The sequence below is a fragment of the Monodelphis domestica genome, chromosome 4 (genome assembly GCF_027887165.1).
Source record: "Monodelphis domestica isolate mMonDom1 chromosome 4, mMonDom1.pri, whole genome shotgun sequence".
Classification (NCBI taxonomy): domain Eukaryota; kingdom Metazoa; phylum Chordata; class Mammalia; order Didelphimorphia; family Didelphidae; genus Monodelphis; species Monodelphis domestica.
Genome location: NC_077230.1, coordinates 191,516,862 through 191,538,028, shown reverse-complemented (window position 1 = coordinate 191,538,028; position 21,167 = coordinate 191,516,862). Strand labels below are relative to the sequence as shown.

At 33.6% G+C, this 21,167-nt stretch overlaps 1 protein-coding gene across 20 annotated transcripts in view; it reads left to right on the top strand.

Moving 5' to 3' along the window:
- TTN (titin) overlaps nt 1–21,167 on the top strand; it is a 327,039-nt gene that overhangs the window by 139,322 nt on the left and 166,550 nt on the right. For all 20 annotated transcript variants that reach the window (XM_056794077.1, XM_056794076.1, XM_056794075.1 and 17 more), the window contains exons 110-134: nt 988–1,068; nt 3,494–3,544; nt 4,498–4,902; nt 6,074–6,136; nt 6,509–6,586; nt 6,740–6,817; nt 7,385–7,468; nt 7,694–7,774; nt 8,077–8,160; nt 8,401–8,484; nt 8,952–9,035; nt 10,436–10,522; nt 10,703–10,783; nt 11,103–11,186; nt 11,365–11,448; nt 11,723–11,827; nt 14,439–14,555; nt 16,735–16,815; nt 16,989–17,072; nt 17,303–17,386; nt 17,539–17,619; nt 17,907–17,990; nt 18,224–18,307; nt 19,497–19,580; nt 20,579–20,797. In XM_056794077.1, the coding sequence (XP_056650055.1) occupies nt 988–1,068; nt 3,494–3,544; nt 4,498–4,902; nt 6,074–6,136; nt 6,509–6,586; nt 6,740–6,817; nt 7,385–7,468; nt 7,694–7,774; nt 8,077–8,160; nt 8,401–8,484; nt 8,952–9,035; nt 10,436–10,522; nt 10,703–10,783; nt 11,103–11,186; nt 11,365–11,448; nt 11,723–11,827; nt 14,439–14,555; nt 16,735–16,815; nt 16,989–17,072; nt 17,303–17,386; nt 17,539–17,619; nt 17,907–17,990; nt 18,224–18,307; nt 19,497–19,580; nt 20,579–20,797 (2,532 nt within the window). The remainder of the gene's footprint in view (nt 1–987; nt 1,069–3,493; nt 3,545–4,497; nt 4,903–6,073; nt 6,137–6,508; nt 6,587–6,739; nt 6,818–7,384; nt 7,469–7,693; nt 7,775–8,076; nt 8,161–8,400; nt 8,485–8,951; nt 9,036–10,435; nt 10,523–10,702; nt 10,784–11,102; nt 11,187–11,364; nt 11,449–11,722; nt 11,828–14,438; nt 14,556–16,734; nt 16,816–16,988; nt 17,073–17,302; nt 17,387–17,538; nt 17,620–17,906; nt 17,991–18,223; nt 18,308–19,496; nt 19,581–20,578; nt 20,798–21,167) is intronic.

Here is a 21,167-nt window from a genome sequence, read left to right as displayed (position 1 = left end):
CTTGTCCAGGGTCACACAGATAGGAGGTGTCTGAGGCCAGATTTGAACCTAGAGACCTCACGTCTATGGGCTCTCAATCAACTGAGACAACCAGCTGCTCCCAGGAAATTAGATTTTAATAAATATCCCCAGAAAAGTTCAAAAAGGGCAACTGACTTTGAGGGCCATGCAAGATATTCTTGAATATAAATATACACATAGATCATAGATATCTGCAATATGTATATATGTATATATATATATGTGTGTGTGTGTGTGTGTGTTCATATAATGTATGTACATATATAGAGAGAATGTTTTTCTTATATCTTTGTAAGTCTTAGGGCTATTATAAATATTTCATACATGTGTGCATATGTATATATGCATATTATGTCATCTATATGCACATATATACAAAAGTTATATATTTACATGCAGCATATATGTGTATATATAGATATATATGTATAGGTGTATAAATGTATATGCAGGGTGTGTGTGTGTGTGTGTGTGTGTGGCCAGAAATGTGTGTATGTGGCCAGAAATGGGTACTTCTGGATATAAAGCATATGAGCATTAAGACTCTTCTCAATTAATTCCAAATTGGAAAGGGCAATTTACTGAAGATAATTCATCCATTATAACCTGCTGAAAACAAATATAAGAAAGTATACTTGATCAGAATGACATTGAATTTAGAGTCAGGGTACTTGGATTTGGGCCCAGCTCTGCTGCTTTCCAACGGTGTTACCTTAGGCAAATTCCTTCCCCTGTTGGAGCCTCCATTTTTCCGCTGTAAAATGAGAAGATGATTGCTCTTGAGCCTAGGAGATAAGAATTGTCAGGATATAGAAGAACTTGAGCCCTCTAGTGGCCATGCATTTGATTCATCAAATACTTATTTTGCAACTACTTTGCACAAGTCCCTGGCACTACATATCACTTTGATCCATTTCCTAATTCCATTCTTTTGATAAGTAATATACTGTCCTGTCTTCTTTCCAGTAACCAAAAAGGCTGTGAAGAAAGATGCCAAAAAAGTTGTACCAAAGCCTAAGGAAGAGGCACCACCACCACCACCTAAAGGTACATTGATCACCTGACATTCAATTTTTACAAACTTACTCAAAGCCTGAAATGGATCATAAAGAGGGAAGAAGAGAACCCAAAGAAATTATTGACAGAGAATCGCCACTAGTCATCTTATGCAAAGAATGATTTTCGTCCCTTTTATTCTGCCTTCTACCTTTTTCTTCTATCTTCTTTCTTCTTTCAGCTCCTTTTTATCCCATCCCTCTGCTTTACACCAATTCTCTTCCTGCTACTCTGCCTATAGCTAAGATCTATAAGGAATCCAGAGGCAATCTAAAGTTTGCCTAGCTGCATTGTCCTTGAAGGCTAACAAGGTGTTAACCAGATCCTAATTACTGCATAATTCATTATGTTTGAAGCATATTGAATTCAAGCTAACTGTGGGACATCCAGTGGAAATGATCAGTGGGCAATGATATTTTCAGGAGTGGAGCTCAGGAGAGAGAGTAAGATTCAATATAAAGATTTAGGAGTCATCTGCATAAACGCATAAAAACGAATGAAATAACCAATGGCTATAGAGAAAGAAGACGAGAGAGGCCAGACAAGAACACTAAAAGAGAACTATAGGTCAGCTAGGTGGCTCATTGGAGAGAGCCAAGTCGAGAAACAAGAGGTCCTGGGTACAAATCTAGCCTCAGATACTTCCTAACTGTGTGACCCCAGAAAAGTCACAACCCCCATTGCCTAGACCTTACTGCTTTTCTGCCATGGAACTAATACAAAGTATTGAATCTAAAGTGGAAAGTAAGAAGTTAAAAATTTTTAAGAGAGAACCATGGTTACAGAGTAGGACATGGATATTGATCCATTAAAGGAAATTGAGAAGGGAGAGCGCATGATAGAAAGGGAGAAAACCAAGACAAGAAGCCATGTAAAATAAGGCCAGAAAAGAGAGACTCCAGGAGGTAGTGGTCAACAGTATTAAATAGTACAAAGAGGTCAAGAAGAATGAGAATTGGGGGGCAGCTAGGTGGCTCAGTGGATTGAGAGCCAGGCCTAGAGACGGGGGTCCTGCATTTAAATCTGGCCTCAGACACTTCCCAGCTGTGTGACCCTGGACAAGTCACTTAACTCCCATTGCCTAGCCCTCACCACTCTTCTGCCTTGGAACCAATACACAGTATTGATTGTAATACAGAAGGTAAGGGTTTAAAAAAGAAGAAGAATGGGAACTGATAAAGGTCACAAAATTTGGAAATTTGGAGATCATTTGTAAATTTGAGGAGAGCAGTTTGGGTTGAGTGATGAAATCTGGAAACAAGATTATATGGGATTGTGAAAGAATGATAAGAAACAAAGTGGAGTTTTAAGTTTGAAAGAAAAAACTTTAGATTTAGAGAGAAAGAGGACTGTAATTTGAGAGAATTGGACCAACTATAGATTCTTTAAGAATGAGAGAGGCCTAGACACGCCTGTACGTGGGAAGGATGCAGCATTCAGAGCAGAAAGAGATTTAGGGTTATAAAAGGAAGGTTAGGACGATTTGACTCAAGAGATTGGAGGGAATAGCATCAAAGGTCCAAGTTGTCCAAAGAGTCTGGCAGTGAAGAAAAGGGCCACCTCATCTTCAAAAAGTTTAGCAAAGGAGAAGAGATAGGAAGTGATGTCAAGGGGTTTTGAGATATAGAATGGGGGAAGACTAGCCTCTATTTTTTTCAGTACTTTTTGAAGTCTGCTTAAGTGATCTGAGAAGAACACAGAAAGTTTCTAAATGGAAAGTGTTTATAGAGAATAAATTAGGGAAGAGTAAAAGGATTGCCTTGACGTAAAATGAACAATACTAGTATGTTGAAACTACTGATGGGGACTTATTGCTCTAATGAAACAAAATGAAAAACAATGTAAGGCAATCCCACATCTTTCCTATTGAATTTATACCAGATCAGTTTCCAAAGGGAAAAGAAAAGCAAGAAGATCAAGAGCTATTCACACAGATTTTTCTCTAGGTGCCTTGATCTTATAAATTCTGTACAGCTTGAAAGGAGAAAGAGGCAGGTCAAATAGCATAGAAAATACACCCCCCAAAAGATAAACCTCTGAATAATTTTGAAATGATCATATTGACATTATTGGAATATGGAATTGTTTTAGTAATGCAAACTATCCTTAAAAATAATGCTGTTGTTTTATTCTAAATTTGAGCTATTCAGGCTTTATTAGAGACAAATTTCATTGAATCTCTTACTCTTCTCAAATGTGACATATTTCTTCTAATGGCTATAGGCTATTCCTTGGTTATGACAGAATTCTAATAAAGAGCTCTGAGTAATGAAAATACATAAATATATTATGTTACATACATTTATTATATTATATGTATAGCTAACTTGAATAGAAAATGCATACACAATTAGTCAAAATTTTGCTTGTATAGTGAAGGAAGACTATGTTACTGAACATATGTATTTTTTTGAAGTTCCAGAAGTTAAGAAGCCCTCACCCCCAACTGTACTGGTCCCAGCAAAAGGTAAATAAAAATATATACATTATTAAATCATGCATTTCTACTAGGTTTGTTATTTCCTTTTTGCACACTTAAGATGTTTTCCTTATCTACTTTTAAGATTTAGGATAGTTTTCATGTTATCGGTTTCTTATTACATAGATACATACAAATGTATGAAAAAAATAAGCATTCAGCAACATTTAATAAGCCACTGATGGCCATTCACTGGGCTAAGTGTTGGGGATCCACATATCGAGCAACAACCCTTGGTTCAGAATCCAAAAATAAGTAGAGAAGGCCAAGTGAAAAGATAATAGCAAACTCATCAAGTACTAGGTAGTGGACTTCATAACAAAATTAATATTTTGCTCACTTCATTCTAGAGAATAGCAGAGGTGGTGTGATACAGTAGAAAATGACTTTGCTTTAAGACCTAGGTTTGCTATTTGCAAACTATAGATTGGTTATTTCCTCTCTGAGGCTATTTCCTTGTCAGTCAAAGTAGATGATTAGCCTAGTTCTGAATCTGTGCTCTTCCATAAGCATATTTTTGTTAAGGATAGCTCATATGAATTTTATGACTCATAAGTATATTCTTGAGGCTTAAAGATTTGGGAGAATGTATTCTAATTTACTTAGAGACATCCCTGAGAAATAAAAGAACAATCTGATATAATGGAGAGGAACCTTCCTCTGATTCTTATTCCCTGTGTGAGTCAGTTATCTAAAGGTATATTTTACATTTTGTCTAAAACAAATTATTTCTTCAAAATTTATTATGAAACTTACAAAGCAAAATTGATAGGAGTTTGAGCTGAAATAGAAGCCTCACTTAATTGAGAGCAATATAGCAGTGAAGTTTAATTTTGATTCCTCAAATGTATAGTGGACCATAAACTTTCTGTTATTGGGTGATAATTTTCTGTGGAAATAAGAGTAATGCCTATACCAACATCAACAATCTTTTGTTTAAGTTCCAGAAATGATTGATGTCACCTCAAAAGCTGAAGAAGTGAAAATAGCAACCATAACCAGAAAGAAAGAAATCCATAAAGAAAAAGAGGTTGTACATGAAACAAAGCAAGCAATCTATGAGGAAAAGAAAGAGGTTTACATCGAATCTTTTGAAGAACATTATGATGAATTAGATGTGGAACCTTATGAAGAGCCATCTGAGGGACCTTATGTAGAAGTTTATGAAGAGCCAGAAGACTGGTATGAAGAGACCAAGGAAGTTCATAAAGTTAAAAAGGAACAATATGAAGATTGGGAAGAAGATTTTGATGAAGAGCATGAATACTATGAAACGGAAGTGGGCTATGATGAAGAAGATTGGGAAGAAAGAAAACAAATTTATGAACAAAAAGAAGTTTATGAAGGTATATGAGCAATTGTGCATCCTTCCTCCATTTCCTCATTTTTATTTAGTTCACTATTTTTTTACTCGCTATTGTCTGCTCACTATTATCTCACTATTTATTTGTTTAGTATTTGTTTCTACTTTTCGCTTATTATAATATTGATGTGAATTGAATAGGTACAGATTTAATTAGATCTTTTTTGTTTCTTTTAGACAATTTGATATAAAGTAGATTTTTTTTCTATCAGAGATTATCACTTTTAGATGAATACTTGTAGAGTGCCTACCAATTAGCATAATTTTGTTCTAAATAATATTAAGGGAAATAAAAGCAAATAAGCCAGTGCCCTTAAACTCACTGAACTTATTATTAAAGAAAGAAGATAAGTCATGCACAAAGAAACATAAAGAATAAAATTAGGAATATAACAAAGGATTCACATAATGCTATGGGAATTCAGGAGAAAGATAATAATTATAATAGCATTTATAAAGTTCTTCAGTCTTTACATAGAATTTAAAAATATTATTTTATTTTGTACTCACAGCAATTCTGCAAGGTAGGTCTTTTATTATCCCTAATGTACAGAAAAAGAAACTGACCACACTGAGGCTAAGTGATTTGCCCAGAATAACAATGTTAGTGTCTGAGATGGGGTTTGAACTAAAGTTTTTCTCAATTCAAATTCAATACTTTAGCTACAATTTAGCTGCCTAAGAGACAACATCCCATTGGAAGAATGAAGGAATATTTCATTAAAGTGAAAGTTTTACTTGGATCTTGAAGGGTGGGTAGATGGAACTCGAGGGGAGATTGGGTGTGGAGAGAGAAGATATTTTAATTTTAGCCTGAAAATGCTGATTTTCTATAAAACTCATACTGAAGCATTAAATCTTTTAGCCACAATGCTGGCTGGTGAATATTTCAGTGCTTTTGGTCGTATATCAAGTCAGGTTTCATTTTCACAAGTCAATCTGCACATTTGGTTTGATCTCCCCCAAAAGTAATAGATGACCTATTGAATAGGAACCACTACTAAGCTCCACAAAAAGAAATTAGGGTATATGAAGTATTAAATCAAATATTTTCATATAAAATCATAAAATATAGTATTAATTTATAGTTCAACCTATTTGAAATTATATATTTAAGCAGTATCATTCTTTTTGCTTCTTATTTTTCAATCAAGAATCAGTAGAAAAGAAAATTCCAGCAAAAGTACCAGAAAAGAAAGAAGTGGCACTTCCTAAAGGTATGAAATTTAAATTAATTTTATAAAGAACTCCATTCAGTCATTCTTTATCATAGCTTGTTTTGTCTCTTCACTGAAAAGGCACATGTACATCACTAGTGTGATCAAATGGATGCAACTTCTTCACTAAGATTTAATATTTGGACAAATGAATTCTTACTTCTATATTAGCTACTGGAAAATCAGATGTTAAAAATAGTCATTATAAATTTGAAATGTAAAATAAAACAAAATTTAAATTATTTAAGTAAGTACCAAACATTGGCATTTAACTTTTAAAACATCAAATTGCTCAATATGCTTAATATATACATGATATTTTAAGAGAATCTAAACTTTCTTAAACTAAAATTTTTTTAAAAATATCTTCAGTTGTTAAGAAGCCTGTAGTTGAAAAAATTGAAAAGACTACTCGAAGAATGGAAGAGGAAAAAGTCAAAGTTACCAAAGGTAACTTAAAAAAATTTTTTTATTATCACAAGTACACAAAATACACTTTTCTTCTATTGATACTTAATCTAAATATTGATGAAAGTTAAGATGTTCTTAAATGTAAAAGGCCTATTCATATTCATACAAATGTAACCATACATATTTTTAAAGTACCAGAAGTGTCCAAGAAGATTGTTCCACAGAAACCTTCCCGGGTGCCAGTCCAAGAAGAGGTTATTGAAGTGAAAGGTATAATAAATCTTTTTCTTTCAGCTCTAAGCTTGAAATACTACATATCTAATGCTATGTAATACATAATAGGATTTGGACTCTTGTCTATAGAAATGTACATATATTTTATATATGTAAATTTTAAAGTGCATGTATCCATAATTTCATTAATAGCAATATTTTCTATTTTATTTAGTCTTCTAACTTTAATATGTAACAGTATTCCAAAGCACATCACTTTTCCTAATATCCTGGTTCATTTATCTAAAGATGACTTAATCAAATTGGAATAGTCTCATATTTTATGTGAAGAAGTTGTATCTATATGGTCCCCATGTAATTAACATTTGCCAAAAACTGCATGTCATTCATTTGGTTGTTTGAGTTGCTTAATTGTCTGTACCTCATAGTTTAAAAAGATGATTTGAATATATGTCCATAATATCATGCAATAATATCTCCATATTGTTGCTTTAAGATATTTAACTCATTTCTGTGTAAAAATACTTAGAAATAATGTACAGTTTGCTATGATGTAATATCAGGGACAAAATAATTCTGATATGATATATATTCTCTTTAAAGTTCCAGCTGTGCACACAAAGAAGGTTATTTCAGAAGAAAAGATGTTCTTTGCTTCTCATACAGAGGAAGAGGTTTCAGTTACAGGTAAAAGTCACATTTGAAACTCGGGTTATAAAATAAAACCATCTAAATTGTCTTTCTTCTCTCTTCTTAGTATGTATTCTGTGAATTTATATGTATATGTTTTGTGTACATTTCTGTCCTGTTTTCATTTCAAATTTGTCTTTCTTTGGCCTGATTTCAACATACTTTAAAATTTCACTTTGAATATTCAGATGTCTCAGAATTAAAATTTATATCTTTTTAAAGTCCCTGAGGTACACAAGAAAACTGTCATAGAAGAGAAAGTTCATGTGGCTGTTTCGAAAAAAGCTGAGCCCCCACCTAAAGGTATCATCAGTTTGGTATAAAATTAATCTCTTTGAAAATGTCTGAATGTTTTCATATTTTGTTTGGTTATCTAATCGGAATGTACTGAGCACCCAATTTGTGTAAAAAAAAAATAATTGCCAAGTGTTAAGGGCTAGGAAGGAAAAATAAATAAAATATACTGTTTGTGCCTTAAGCACTTTTCAACCTAGTCAAGTATTGCTAACATACAAATGTTTAAAAAATTATCATATATAGCTTAATTATTGGTTCTAAACAATAAAGGCTATAAAAGATAAAATATCTAAAAATTATCTTTCAAGTGACTGAAGTTTACAAGAAACCTCCTCCAGAGGAAGAGGTTCCTGTACCCATTCCTAAGAAAGTAGAAGCTCCTCCAGCTAAAGGTGAATCTCAATAATCAAATAACAATAATAATACAATAAGATTAATAATTCCTCTCTCCACTACACCTATCCTCATATATAATGTCTAGATATGTCCCATTGACCTTAACAAGTCATAAAATAATTGAGTATCTAGTTTCTGTTCATTAAAAGTTTGGCAATGTGCATTAAATTCACTAATTTCCCCTAATACTTTACTATCTATGGACAATTCTCTCAAAATACACCATCTCTTTAAAGTCCCTGAGGCACCTAAGAAACCTGTCCCAGAAGGAAAAGTACCAGTTCCTGTTCCTAAAAAAGTGGAGCCCCCACCAACCAAAGGTAGTCTTCTAGTTAAGGAGAAAAACAAAACAAGATATTTGTTTTGTCTTTTATCTCCACTTGTCTTTGTCTGTGTATGTGACAACCAAATTAATCTCTGTCACCCGTCTGTGATTTCTGTAACACTGTAAGTCTTGATTTAAACACTTTTATTAATCTCTACAAAAAAAACTTCTTCATATACAATTGTAATGTATGACATAAGTCTCAGTAATATTTTAGATGTCTAAATCTATACTGGCTACATCTTTGTCTATTTAATGTAAATAACCAAATACCTGTTTGGAATAATCTACGTGCAATGATATAGAAATCAGAGTTCTTTATCCATCAGTGGAGCATGTTAAATAACCAAAAGTCTGCTCTCCAAATCTTAAAACCTAATTTAAAAGTTTGTGCCCTAAAGTATTCTCAGACTATCCAGAATTAGGATTCTCATCATCATTTCCACAATGGTTTCTTTAAAGTGCCTGAGGTTCCCAAGAAACCTGCCCCAGAAGAGAAAAAGCCCACTCCTGTACCTAAGAAAGAAGTGGCTCCACCACCTAAAGGTATATCAAAGCCTAAGTGGAAACGACCAAATTATATTCTCTTTTTTCTGTTTGATCTTCTTAAGTCTTCTTCTTGCCTTTACTTTTACCCTCTTCATTTCATACCACTTATGCTCAGCTTATTGTTAGTTTTTTTGCCTGTTGTCCATACATCTTTCTGGAAGTCTCACATCTTATTGATAAATATCTCTTTTATCTTTAACACTCCTAAAGAGTATCTAAAATGTCTCATTTAAAAGGGGGAACATAAAACATTTTGTCTCATGTTTAATACACTATCTTGGTCAGAGAAGAAATATTTTGAGAAAAATAGTGTCATGTGATTGGAAACATTGGCTGCTACACAGAATATCCTTTTGGAAAAAATGTCTAGTAAATTTCATGTGCCAGCTGACACTCAAGTTTATTACATATTACAACTTCATTAACAGGTATTCTGAAAAGGATTCACAATGATTGATGTGGCCTCTAACAACCAAAATTTAACAAATTTTGACTTTAACTGAATGATGGACAAGTTTCAGCAAGCAACCATTAGGGATACTTATAAATATTACCTCAGAAAGACATTGATGCTAATGTTTCCTCACTTAAATTCAAGGAATTTTAGGGGATTGGGCCAAGACCACTTCTTATTCAGAAGGCAAGGGGAAGAATATGACAAAAGGCTTAAAAACACGTTAGGATGTGGAGGAAAGGAACTAAGAAAATTTATGTTGATAGCTTTAGTCTTCTAAAAAATTCTAAATTACTATTATCATCAGAGGCCATTTTTTATGTCTTAAAATTTTTAAGAATACTTCAGAAAGTCTTCTTTATGATAACTATAAAACAAAATTGCTACTGATCAGTGTGTTCATAACCAAAAAGAACTATAAGATCATAGGTTTAGAATTTAAGGCATTGTTGAAACCAACTATCCCATTTTATAGATAAAGAAACCAAGGCTTAGAGGAATTAAATGACTTACCCAAGCTTTCACAGCTATTAAGTGCCTCTGGCAAGAAGCAAATTCGGGTCTTCCTGACTCCAAGTTCCTCACTCTATCCATTATTCCATACAGTCCAATTCCTAATGTCTGATTACTTCTTTTTCTAACATTTTCCCATTTTGAATTGCCTAAATAGCTTTAAAATTGAACGGGTTATTAGTTTAGTTTTCCTTGTTTTTTTGACAGGGTATGGAAAATAGAATCTGGCATTAACAAAACTCATTAAGATTTTGTTCCCATGTCAGTCAGTCAATGCTCATTTATTAAACTCCTACCATGTCAAGGCACTGGACATACATGTACAAAGTTGATACCATTCCTACCCTATCTAAAGAGCCTATATTATATTAAGTACTTGTGAAAACAAAGTCTCAGTTTAACCAAGTACAATTTTTGTTGAATCTTTTTGCAGTTCCAGAGGCACCTAAAAGACGTGTCCCTGAAGAAGAAATTCCTGTTCCTGTTTTTAAAGGAGAGGAAATCCCTCCAGCTAAAGGTATACTGATGGGATGGAATATTTTGGCATCTCTTATATTTCTTGTGTGGGGTTCTGACATAAATACGTTATACTCTGTCTTTTCTGACTTCCTTTGTTACAAAATTCATATTTGATTGTTGTGAAATATCATATATATATATATATATAAAATATTCTAAAAACAAATATCTTCTTAAGCTCCTGAAGTGCATAAGAGATTGGTCACAGAAGAAAAAATAACCATCATTACTCAAAGAGAAGAATCTCCACCAGCACCAGGTACCTTTTTTTTCCCAAAAGTTTCATTTTTTTAATAGTCATTTAAAAGTCATCATCAGTCAATGAACACATTCATTTGTATCATCTCTTATCATTCTTCTTTTAAAAACCCTTACCTTCTGTCTTGGGAAGAATGGTAAGGGCTAGGCAATGGGGGTTAAGTGACTTGCCCAGGGTCACACAGCTAGCAAGTGTCTGAGTACAGATTTGAACACAGGACCTCCCATCTCTAGGCCTGGCTCTCAATCCACTGAGCTATCCAGCTGCCCCCCATCTCTTATCATTCTGAGAATTTTAAAATTAAATACTATCTTTTAAGAACCAGAAGTACCAAGGAAAAAGAAGGCTCCTGAAGAAAGGAGACCTGTCCCTCCCAAAAAGGAGGAAGCACCACCAACAAAAGGTACATGATCTTTTCCCTCAACTTTAAACAAATCTTCTCTCTTGAAATTTATGAGGTGTTTTGTTGTGTTGTAGTATATATATGGATTGGGTGTTGTTTCTGTTATGAATTGATTTGTGATTTTTGTTGTCCATTGTTGAGATGAAGTTTTCATTCTTAAACTTGTATATACCCCTAGTCCTTAAGAAGGCTGTTACCAAAGAGAAGGTTCAAGTGATTGTCCCTGTTCCTAAAAAAGAAAAGGCAGTTCCCCCACCCAAAGGTATGACTGATCCTTATTTAGGATTTAGACAAAATCTTTTAGAGTCTAAGTCTTCAAACTTTTTCTTTTCTAACACTAATCTCTTATGCATGTGGGACATTTATATGTATGTATATCTATCTACATGCCGTACTATGTTATTTATTTGTTTTTACATTTTGTAAAATTACTGTCACTCAGCAAATCCTACAAAAACACTAGAAAAGCTTTAAGTTATACAGTTGTAAGTTCTCAGACTTCATGTTTAATGTGTGTGTGTGTGTGTGTTTTTAAGTGGCTGAGGTATCTAAGAAAACTGTTACCGAAGAGAAAAGAATTTTTGCTGAAGAAAAAGTATCAATGGCAATTCCCCACAGAGTGGAAGTCACCCATCATGAAGGTATATAGACAGCAGTATTAATGGGGATTTGGGGGAAATGATTTTGTGTTTAGGCTGACCAGAATGACCTCTCTTTGCTTCTTTTAAAATTAATATGGGTTTTTTTATACACTTGATATATGTAGTCTGATTTTTTTGTAATAAGTTTAGTCGATGTCTTACAGTTTTTACACCAAAATAATTTTCCAATAAAGGACTTCTCACAATGATGCCTACTCCATAACAAAGAAAAAAATCAGCAAAACCATTGGTGTGCTGGTAAATGTTTAATTGGCTTTCCAAAAGGAAAAAAAATAGTATATCCAACATACTTTTAGGTTTAATCTGCATCAGTAATATTTCTTCCATCACTGTCTTAAGTCTAGGCAATGAACAAAACAGTAAGTCAAGCCCTGATTTGTATGGTTTGCCAGGTCCCAAGATATTAAATAGTCACATTGAAAATTTAATGAACTTCCTAAGCTAGTCAGAGCTAGCCCTAATACTTCCCTGGAAAAGTCAATTGACAAAAATGCCAGATATGGCTATCTATGAAACATTCCACACCTGTAAGTCCTCAACTTTCTGCTTAGGGGAGAGAAGTATGTCTTCTCTGAAACAATAATGGTCATTACAATTCATGTTAATGTTGTTTCTGTTTATGTGATTTGCATGTTCTATTTGTCCTACTTTGTTTATCCTGCATCACTTCATACAAGTCTTTTCTATGCTTATCTGAATTTTTTACATTCACCATTTCTTATGGCACAATAATTTTTTACTTGTATTCTTGTACCACAATTTATTCATCCTTTCCTCAACTGAAGGGTGTCCACTTTGTTGCCATTTTTTTTTGCTATTATAAAGTGTACTGCCATGAATTATCTTTATTATCTTTAAGGCATTTCCATCATTGACCCCCATGGATTATATCCATGGTATTATATGATGGGGTATAATCAGAAAGAGATTACTGAATCAAAGGGTATAAAAAGTTTGATGGCTTTCCTCACATAATTCCAAATTGCTGGGAGAAATTGAAATATTTGGAAATAAAGCCTATTAATAAAGTTAATAAAAATTAAAAATTAAAATAATTCCAACTTGCTTCCCAGAATAGTTTAAATAATTGATAGCTCTCCGGGCAATCTATTTCCATATTTATCTTCCCGCAGCCCCTTCAACATTTCTTGTTTTCATCTTCTATCTATTGATGTATGTAATGTGAAATATAATTGTTTTGTGTTTTTATCAATATGATTCAGAGTCTTTCACATGGTTGCTAGCAATTTGCAATTGTTCTTTTGTTTGTTCATGTCCTTTGACCACTGATATATTAGGGAATGGCTCCTAATATATCTCGTATAGTAGACTTTGATTGGAGATATTTTATGCAAATATTTCCCCATTCTAGTCTTTCTTCTTATTCTAATCGCATTGATTTCTTTCTTATAAAAACTTTTTAGATGTAAATATGGGCATACTTCTTCAGATCTTCCATTTGATTTTTGTGTTGATGTATATCTATCTATATGTTGTAGAGCTTTTGCAACAAGTCCTACCTGTTTCCATTAATCTTCCATCATTCCAAAAGCAAAATATAGGAGTTTGAAGTGGGTCAGGAATATTGATTTAGGAAACAGGCATTTTGTCCAGAAGGCATATTTTTGCACTCTCATTCTTCTACTCTATTGGGGTGGTATCTTATTAAGTCATTCCCTTCTATAAATAACTTGCAGCAGACAAATAGACATCAGCTTCAAAGATACGTACCCTGTCGTCAACTCAGATTAACTGCACCTCGATATAGTAGGACACACAAACTCTATAGTATATATTTCTGCTTATCTGTGACAAATATGCATTTGATGCAGATATGTATGTATTTCCCATATCAGAAGAACCTCATCAGAGATGAATCTTCTGGATAAAAAACTGTCCCAAAGTAATGATTTTTGGTAACACCATTTTTCTCTCTCCTTTTAAAAAATTAGGACCCTGAATGGGAAATTTAAATTTTTTCTGAAAGTAAGATTTCCAATTTTCTATGTAAAATAAAATAATTATTTTAATACCAGAAAATATTTTCACAGAAGTCTTGCACTAGTTCTAAATATGTTGATGTGTACAAATTATTAAATTTCTCTGCTGCTTATTTCTATATTCATCTATTCTATAGAACAGACTTAGAAGAAAGGAACACTACTTTAATGTGATACTAGGTCCTAATTCACAGAACAGGTTTTTTTACCCTTGCCTTTCATCTTAGAATCAATACTGTGTATTGGGTCTAAAGCAGAAGAGTGGTATGGCTAAGCAATGGGGCTAAAGTGACTTGCCCAGGGTCAGATAGCCAGGAAGTTTCTGAGCTCAAATTTGAACCCAGGACCTCCTATCTCTAGGCCTGGCCTTCAATCCACTGAGCCACCCAGCTGCTCCCAGGACAGTTCTTTTAAAAATAATGACTTTTAGAATTCAGACCCCAGAGTCTAATTCAAGACTCCAGAAAAGGTGCTTTGATCTTTCAAGGAATATAACAGACATTAAGCATGGTTCTGTAGTAAACACATTTATATAGTTATCATTAATATTGTTGGAGAAAGTCACATTCCAATTCAATCTTATCTTTAAGTATCAGCAGAAGAAGAATGGGGTTACTCAGAAGAAGAAGAAACGGTATCCATTTCTGTTTATAGAGAAGAGGAAAGAGAGGAGGAGGAGGAACAAGTGGAGGTTACATCCTATGAAGGTATGAAAGCTACTTCAAGACTACAGGGCATCTGTATTCTTTAAAAAAATGTAGTTTGGATATTGGGCTTAAAAAAAACAAAACCCTTCCATTAACAAGTAGTTTGTGAATACCATTTGTGTGCAGTGTTTTTATCAAACTAAATTGCCGTGATTTTTTCATGTTAAATTTCATGCACTGTGTCATAACAGAGGCATGAGAAACCAAATCCTTGCTTCATCTGTACTCTTTGACTTATCTTCTGTTAAGTAAGATGGCAGTGGCACTTATTTGTGAAAGACAAAGGAGTATACATACTATACTCTTGCTGTGGGAAAGAACAAGAAGATACTAACCGTATCTTGTGGTATAATCAAAATTACTCTGTCCCCTTTTCCTGAAAGCACTGAATCTCTTTCCTTTGACCTTCTTAGGAGAGGTCAAAATTCACTAACAGTCAATGCCTAAAACATGAAAAGTCTCCATTATCTGTCTGTCTGAAATATTTACACACAACTGCAAATGCTAAGGAAACATTTAATTTTAAAGTGCTTTATAAATGCTAGCTATTTTTTTCATAAAAGTGAAATATTTTTAGTAAACCCAAAAGAACATTATTCTTTAGCTAAAGTTTTATACTTCTAGAGACAGTTGCTTAAAGGCGTGTCTGGGTCTAGGGAAGGTAATTTTTTTTTTCTGTTGGAATCCATCCTCTCCTATTTGTGTGATAATTTCACTAGCTTGGATATAGCATAATAAAAGTACACCTTGCTGGATTAAAGTTTTTCATTTCTACCAATACAAAAAAAGAAGAAGAAGAAGAGAAGGCTTTTAAATTTGCTCCCAGTACAAAAGGGCAAAAACTTCTAGAAACGAGCATTAATATTTTGTGATTCGCTTTTGGCTTTCACTTTGCAATTATAATCAGAATTTCACATGGAGAATCTCATTTCCATCACATTTGTCCTTAAAGAACAAAATAATTGCTCCCAGGGACCATGGTCTAGGCCTTAACATATATAACTAGATGGACTGCTATAATAAAAAGGCTTTGGTCTTTGAGTTGGGAGGTCTTAATTTAATTCTTAGGTGGCAGATTAAATCACTTAATCATTACTTAACCTTAACTTTACTTACTTAAGGAAAGAAATTTCCTTACTTGTAAAGGGAGATAATACCTATATTTCCCACCTTACAGAGCAGTTGGGAAGAAAACTCTTTGTAAACCACTGAGTCAGGAGTTCTGTATGCATTGAATGTGATATATCATGAAGACAGAGTACATTACAAACCTTGAGGGGCCATATAAATGACTATTGTTGTCATTGGTCTTCAGGCAGCAGACCTCCAGGCTGCTGATGACTTCAGCAAAACCAGTAGCATGTTGTGAAATGTTTAATAACTGTAATAATTGCTAGAAAAATATACAAATATGTGTGCTTGTGCATGTATATATGTGTGTGTATGAATATTAATGTATACACATAGCACACTTTTAAGTTTCATCTGAAATATTAAGATTTTCTCCATCACTTAAATTTTAAATAATCAGCAAAACAAGTCAAACTCTGATTTCTAGCAGCTGACAAATTCCAAGATATAAGTGCTCACACTGAAAATTTAACTCACTTAAGTTACTGAAGCCGTTTCTAGCATATCCATACTCTAGTATTTGTAAATGGCAATTATGTTAGACTAACTCTTTCATATAAACAGACTTAGGGCTCTTAAATTACCTTTGAGGTTCCCCATCCCAATTTGAGAGTGATGTATTCTTTTTTTAAATTACTTTTCAAGCATATTAGACTTGCTTAGATTTAGCCATTCTTCAAATCTTCAACCCTCTCGACTTTTTTGTTTGTTTGTTTATCCTGATCATTTTCCAGTTCACTCTGAATGTTATAATCTCGGTAGTTTAGGCGTAATTACATTTATGAAGAAGACTTTACTTTTAACTTTATGTGTGAATTAATTTTAGGGCAAACACATTACTACTTTATCAAACTATATTTTTCCATTAAATCATTTTTCTTTGAACATTTTTAACATAAGCAGTCAGGGACTTGGCTTGTGTTAATTGGATCCAACACCAGTCTTATCTCTTACTATTTCTGTGATATGATAAAAAATAATACATGTTAACAACAAAGATTAAACTTATGGAGTGCTCTAATTTATTCTTCAAATCCTATCTTTAAAGTGATTGAAGAGCCAGAAGAATATGTTGTGGAAGAAAAGCTACATATTATTTCTAAAAAGTTGGAAATGGAACCTGCTGAAGGTACATCTTCTCTTCTTTAATTCTGCCATTTAATATATTACCTCTCTTGGATCTGATAGAGCCCATGTTTTCTATTATCTGTGCTGTAAATTTTAGATCTTTACTAAGATAGTAAGTTTTTGTAAACAAAACACTTGGAAATTTTGACAAATACATATTATAATGTTTTAAAGTGCCTGAAATGCCTCGGAGAGTGGTCCAGAAACAAAAAGTACCTGCTGCCGTTCCTCCAAAAGAGGAGGCTCCTCCTATAAAAGGTATAACCTCTTCTGAAAGATATAGAGGCATTCTTATCTTAATAACTATTCTTTAGATATATGTTTGATTAAAATTATGTCAATACATCAGTGTCTGCATATTCTCCTAAGTGTCATTTATGTTTATCTGTGTGATCTTTAGAGAGAATTGGTTCTGCTTTTTTAATGAAAGAAAATCTTTTTTTTTCTCTTTGTGAAAAACAATATTCTTATAACTAATCTTTACAAAGTTCCTGAGGCACCAAAGAAAACTGTCCCTGAGAAGAAAGCTCCTACACCTGTTCCTAAAAAGGAAAAGCCTCCACCTGCTAAAGGTACTGTGTTCTGATCTTGAAAAATGTCTGTCACTTCTCATCTATAATGAGATGTCTTCCTAATTTCCTTAAAACAAAGAAGAAAAATTATGTGTCTGCATAAAGGGTTTTCCATGCTTTAAATCTGACACAATTACCTAATGTCTTTAAAGTGCCTGAAGTGCCGAAGAAACCTGTACCAGAAAAACGTGTCCCTCCAGCTTCTAAGATAGAAGAGCCTCCTCCCACTAAAGGTAAATGAAATCAGAATGTGTCTGAATCTGCACATTGGGTCTTGTCTTTTCTTCCTCGTGTTGTCATTTGGGTCAGATCTCTTTTAACTGTAGATTCTGTGTATGTGTATGTGTATATGTCTGTGTTAATGGCAGTGATGTATAAATGTTTTTTCTTTGGAAAGACTGTTATTTGTTTGTTGCATCATTATAGTATATGCATTGTAAATTGGCATCATTTCTGGCTAATTGATATAAAATTACACTTCAAGTTATTTAGCTCCCTAATCTTAAAATTATCTTTTAAGTGACTGAGACGCATATGCAAATTACCCAAGAAGAAAAAATTCATGTTGCTGTAACTAAAAAAGAAGAGCCTCCAAGAGCTAGAGGTACATCATCTATCTCTAAAATGCACCAATAATTTTTTTCTTTCATTATTCTATTACCAAATACCACTAATAGCCCTTAAAATGCTAATACTTAACAGTTTTTTTATTTCCATATTGGAGCAATGAAAATGCCACGCCTTTTATGCATCTATATTTTGTTATATAAATGCATTTTGTTGTTGTTGTGGTTTGAGTGGAAAACAAATCTTAAAAAGTAATTATTATCTTTAAAGTGCCTAAGGAGCCTCAGAGACCAGAACCTGAAGAAAAAGTGCCCAAACTCAAACCTAAAAAAGTGGAGGCCCCACCAGCTAAAGGTACATTTGTTCCTTTAGAAATTAACATATAAGGTTCTATATATTGAAAATCAAGCAAATTCAGATGATTCCATCCCATTTGAGAAAATATTATGCAACTACTCATGCATATATGTGAATCTATGAATACATATGTGTTATATTCTATATATTTAAAAACAAATGTTGTTACTTCATCCATATGAATTGCACATACTTTTCAGAAGTACATAAAACACTGCATTATATGTTAATGATTTTTTTAAACCCTTACCTTCCATCTTGGAATTAATACTGTGTATTGGTTCCAAGGCAGAAGAGTGGTAAGGGCTAGGCAATGGGGGTTAAGTGATTTGCCCAGGCTCACACAGCTGGGAAGGTCTGAGGCCAAATTTGAACCCAGGACTCTCTAGGCCTGACTCTCAATCCACTGAGCCACCTAGTTGCCCCTATTAGTAACTTTTACATTGACTATCCCTTTGGGAAAATAGAGAAATGCAAATATAAATACAAATTCTTAATTAAGAGTTCCTAAAGATTTCTGATATGTAGAAGTTCATGCTAGTGTTTTCTTAAAAATGCAAACCCCCTAAATAGATGAAAACTTTCTTTGTCTTAGAATTTTTTGTCTGAAATGTTTCATGTTATTTGTCTGTATAATTTATTTACTGGTCTAAATGCTTGTTTTACATGGCGTGCTATTATGTGACATTTAATTCCCAAGATATTTTAGTAACTCAAATTTTAACACAGAAGTGATTAAGCATAAGGTACTTTTTCTTGTTTGACAGGGAAGAAATCTTTCATCTGAGATGGATAGATCTTTTTCTAATGCTTTACTTCAATTTTTCTGTGCTTAGATTCTTGTGTTTAAATTCCTCTTAATACTCTTTTATAAATGCTACTTATTGTATAAAATGATCTCTTTTCCTTAAAAGATCTGTAGATAGGAAATGTACTCATTTGCAGTTATAAAGATTCTATCCATTTTAACAATCTGTATTTACTAACTTCTTTTCTGTTAACTTGAATTCTGTTGTGAGTGAGGCATAAAATGAGTACATGCCTATTTGCCATTCTTGAATTTTCTTGCCAATTAAATGAGCATTTATTCTGAGATTCTTCACCCATGACTTTTTCAAGCAATGCACCTCTGTATATATTTGATTTGAATCTCAGAACTGAATATTCATTATTATTCTTTTTAAAGTGGCAGAAGCCCAAAAGAAGATTATCCGTGAGGAAAAAGTCACTGTTGCTGTTCCAAAACGAGTAGTACCTCCTCCCACTAAAGGTATATTTGCCTCTAGATTAAATATTGAAATGAACCTGAAACTAAACTTTCCTTAGACTACTAGTCTCCCAAGTTAATTGTTCTACTACATCAGCCACTCATTTATTTAAGTTGGATGAGTTCTAAGAAACATTGTTCCAATCTTAAATTCAGATATAGTCACAATTGGAAGGAAGGTGCTATGTCATCCGACATCAAAGGACAACCGAGGTCTGCAATAACAAAATCATAAGACAATGAAATGGCAGTAAAAAATATGGGAATGATTTTGGTATTTTTAAATCAACCTCATACGTGCATGTAACAATATAATTATATGGTTGAGAGGTATCCTGGTGTATACAATGGTCTCAAACCCAAATGAGAGCACGTTGAGTTTGTTTTTCTAAAACTCTTACCTTCTTTCTTAGAATCCATACTAAGTATCAGTTAAGGCAGAAGAGTACCAAGAGGTAGTTAATTGGAGTTAACTTGCCCAAGGTCACAGAGTTAGGACATATGTGAGGCCAGATTTGAGCCTATGCCCTTCTATCTCCAGGCCTGGTGCTCTATTACTGAGCTACCTACCTAACAGCCCCTGCATTTTGAGTTTAAAAATTGCAAAATAACATTATCTATGTTACATTATATTTGTATTTTGTTTAATCTTTTCCAATTATGGTTTACTTGATTCCACAACACTCTGAAGTTTTGGGGGCTGTTTGCTGGCCTTCACTTTGACATTTTGACTCTTGTGGATAGAGACCTGGCTTAAAGCCAGGAACACCTGAATTCAAGTCCTGCCTCTGACATATGATGCCTATGTGGCCAGGGGAAAGCCAGTTAACTTCTTATTTCTTCAGGCCATTAAGACAGTATAAGTTATGGAGAAGATATTGAGGCATTTTCCTGCATTAGTAAAATCAAAAATCTTGTCCCTGTCCCAATCCTCTGGGTGTGTATAACATTATGTAAAATGTTCTTGAGTAAAATGTCTACTATTGACCCTCTTATTTCAGAAATGACGGTAACAGCTGAAGAAAAATGGACTTACACCGAAGAGGAAGAAAGAGTGTCTGTCTCGGTGGAACAGGAGGGATATGAGGAGTATGAGAAATATGAATACGGAGAATATGAAGAGTATGAGCCAACAAAAGAATATGAAGAATATGATGAGTATGAGTACGAGCACCGTGAGGTGGTTCATGAAGAGCATGAAGAATACATTTCGGTCCCAGGTATGACTAACACAATCAGTCAGTGAGCATTTAATAACCACCTACTATCAAATGAGAATAATCTTTGTAACCCTCAGAAGACTTCATGTTCCATTATTCCTGAGTGAAAATTTGTCCTAAAAAGGAAAATTTACGGAAGACCTTAGATATTCAACATTTCTCAAGTTCAAGTGCTTCTTGCACATACTTCTGCTCTAGCATTTTTATCTTCATCCTGTCAGTATTTTAAGTAACAGATTGACCTCTGACTCCCCAAATACCCCCTTTTCCTCTCACCATTATTCACAAAATAACTGTCGGTGTCATTTCAAAATGATAATGGCATTTTCCTGTCAGCTTCTGTGAACATGGAGGACTAGATAATCCATAG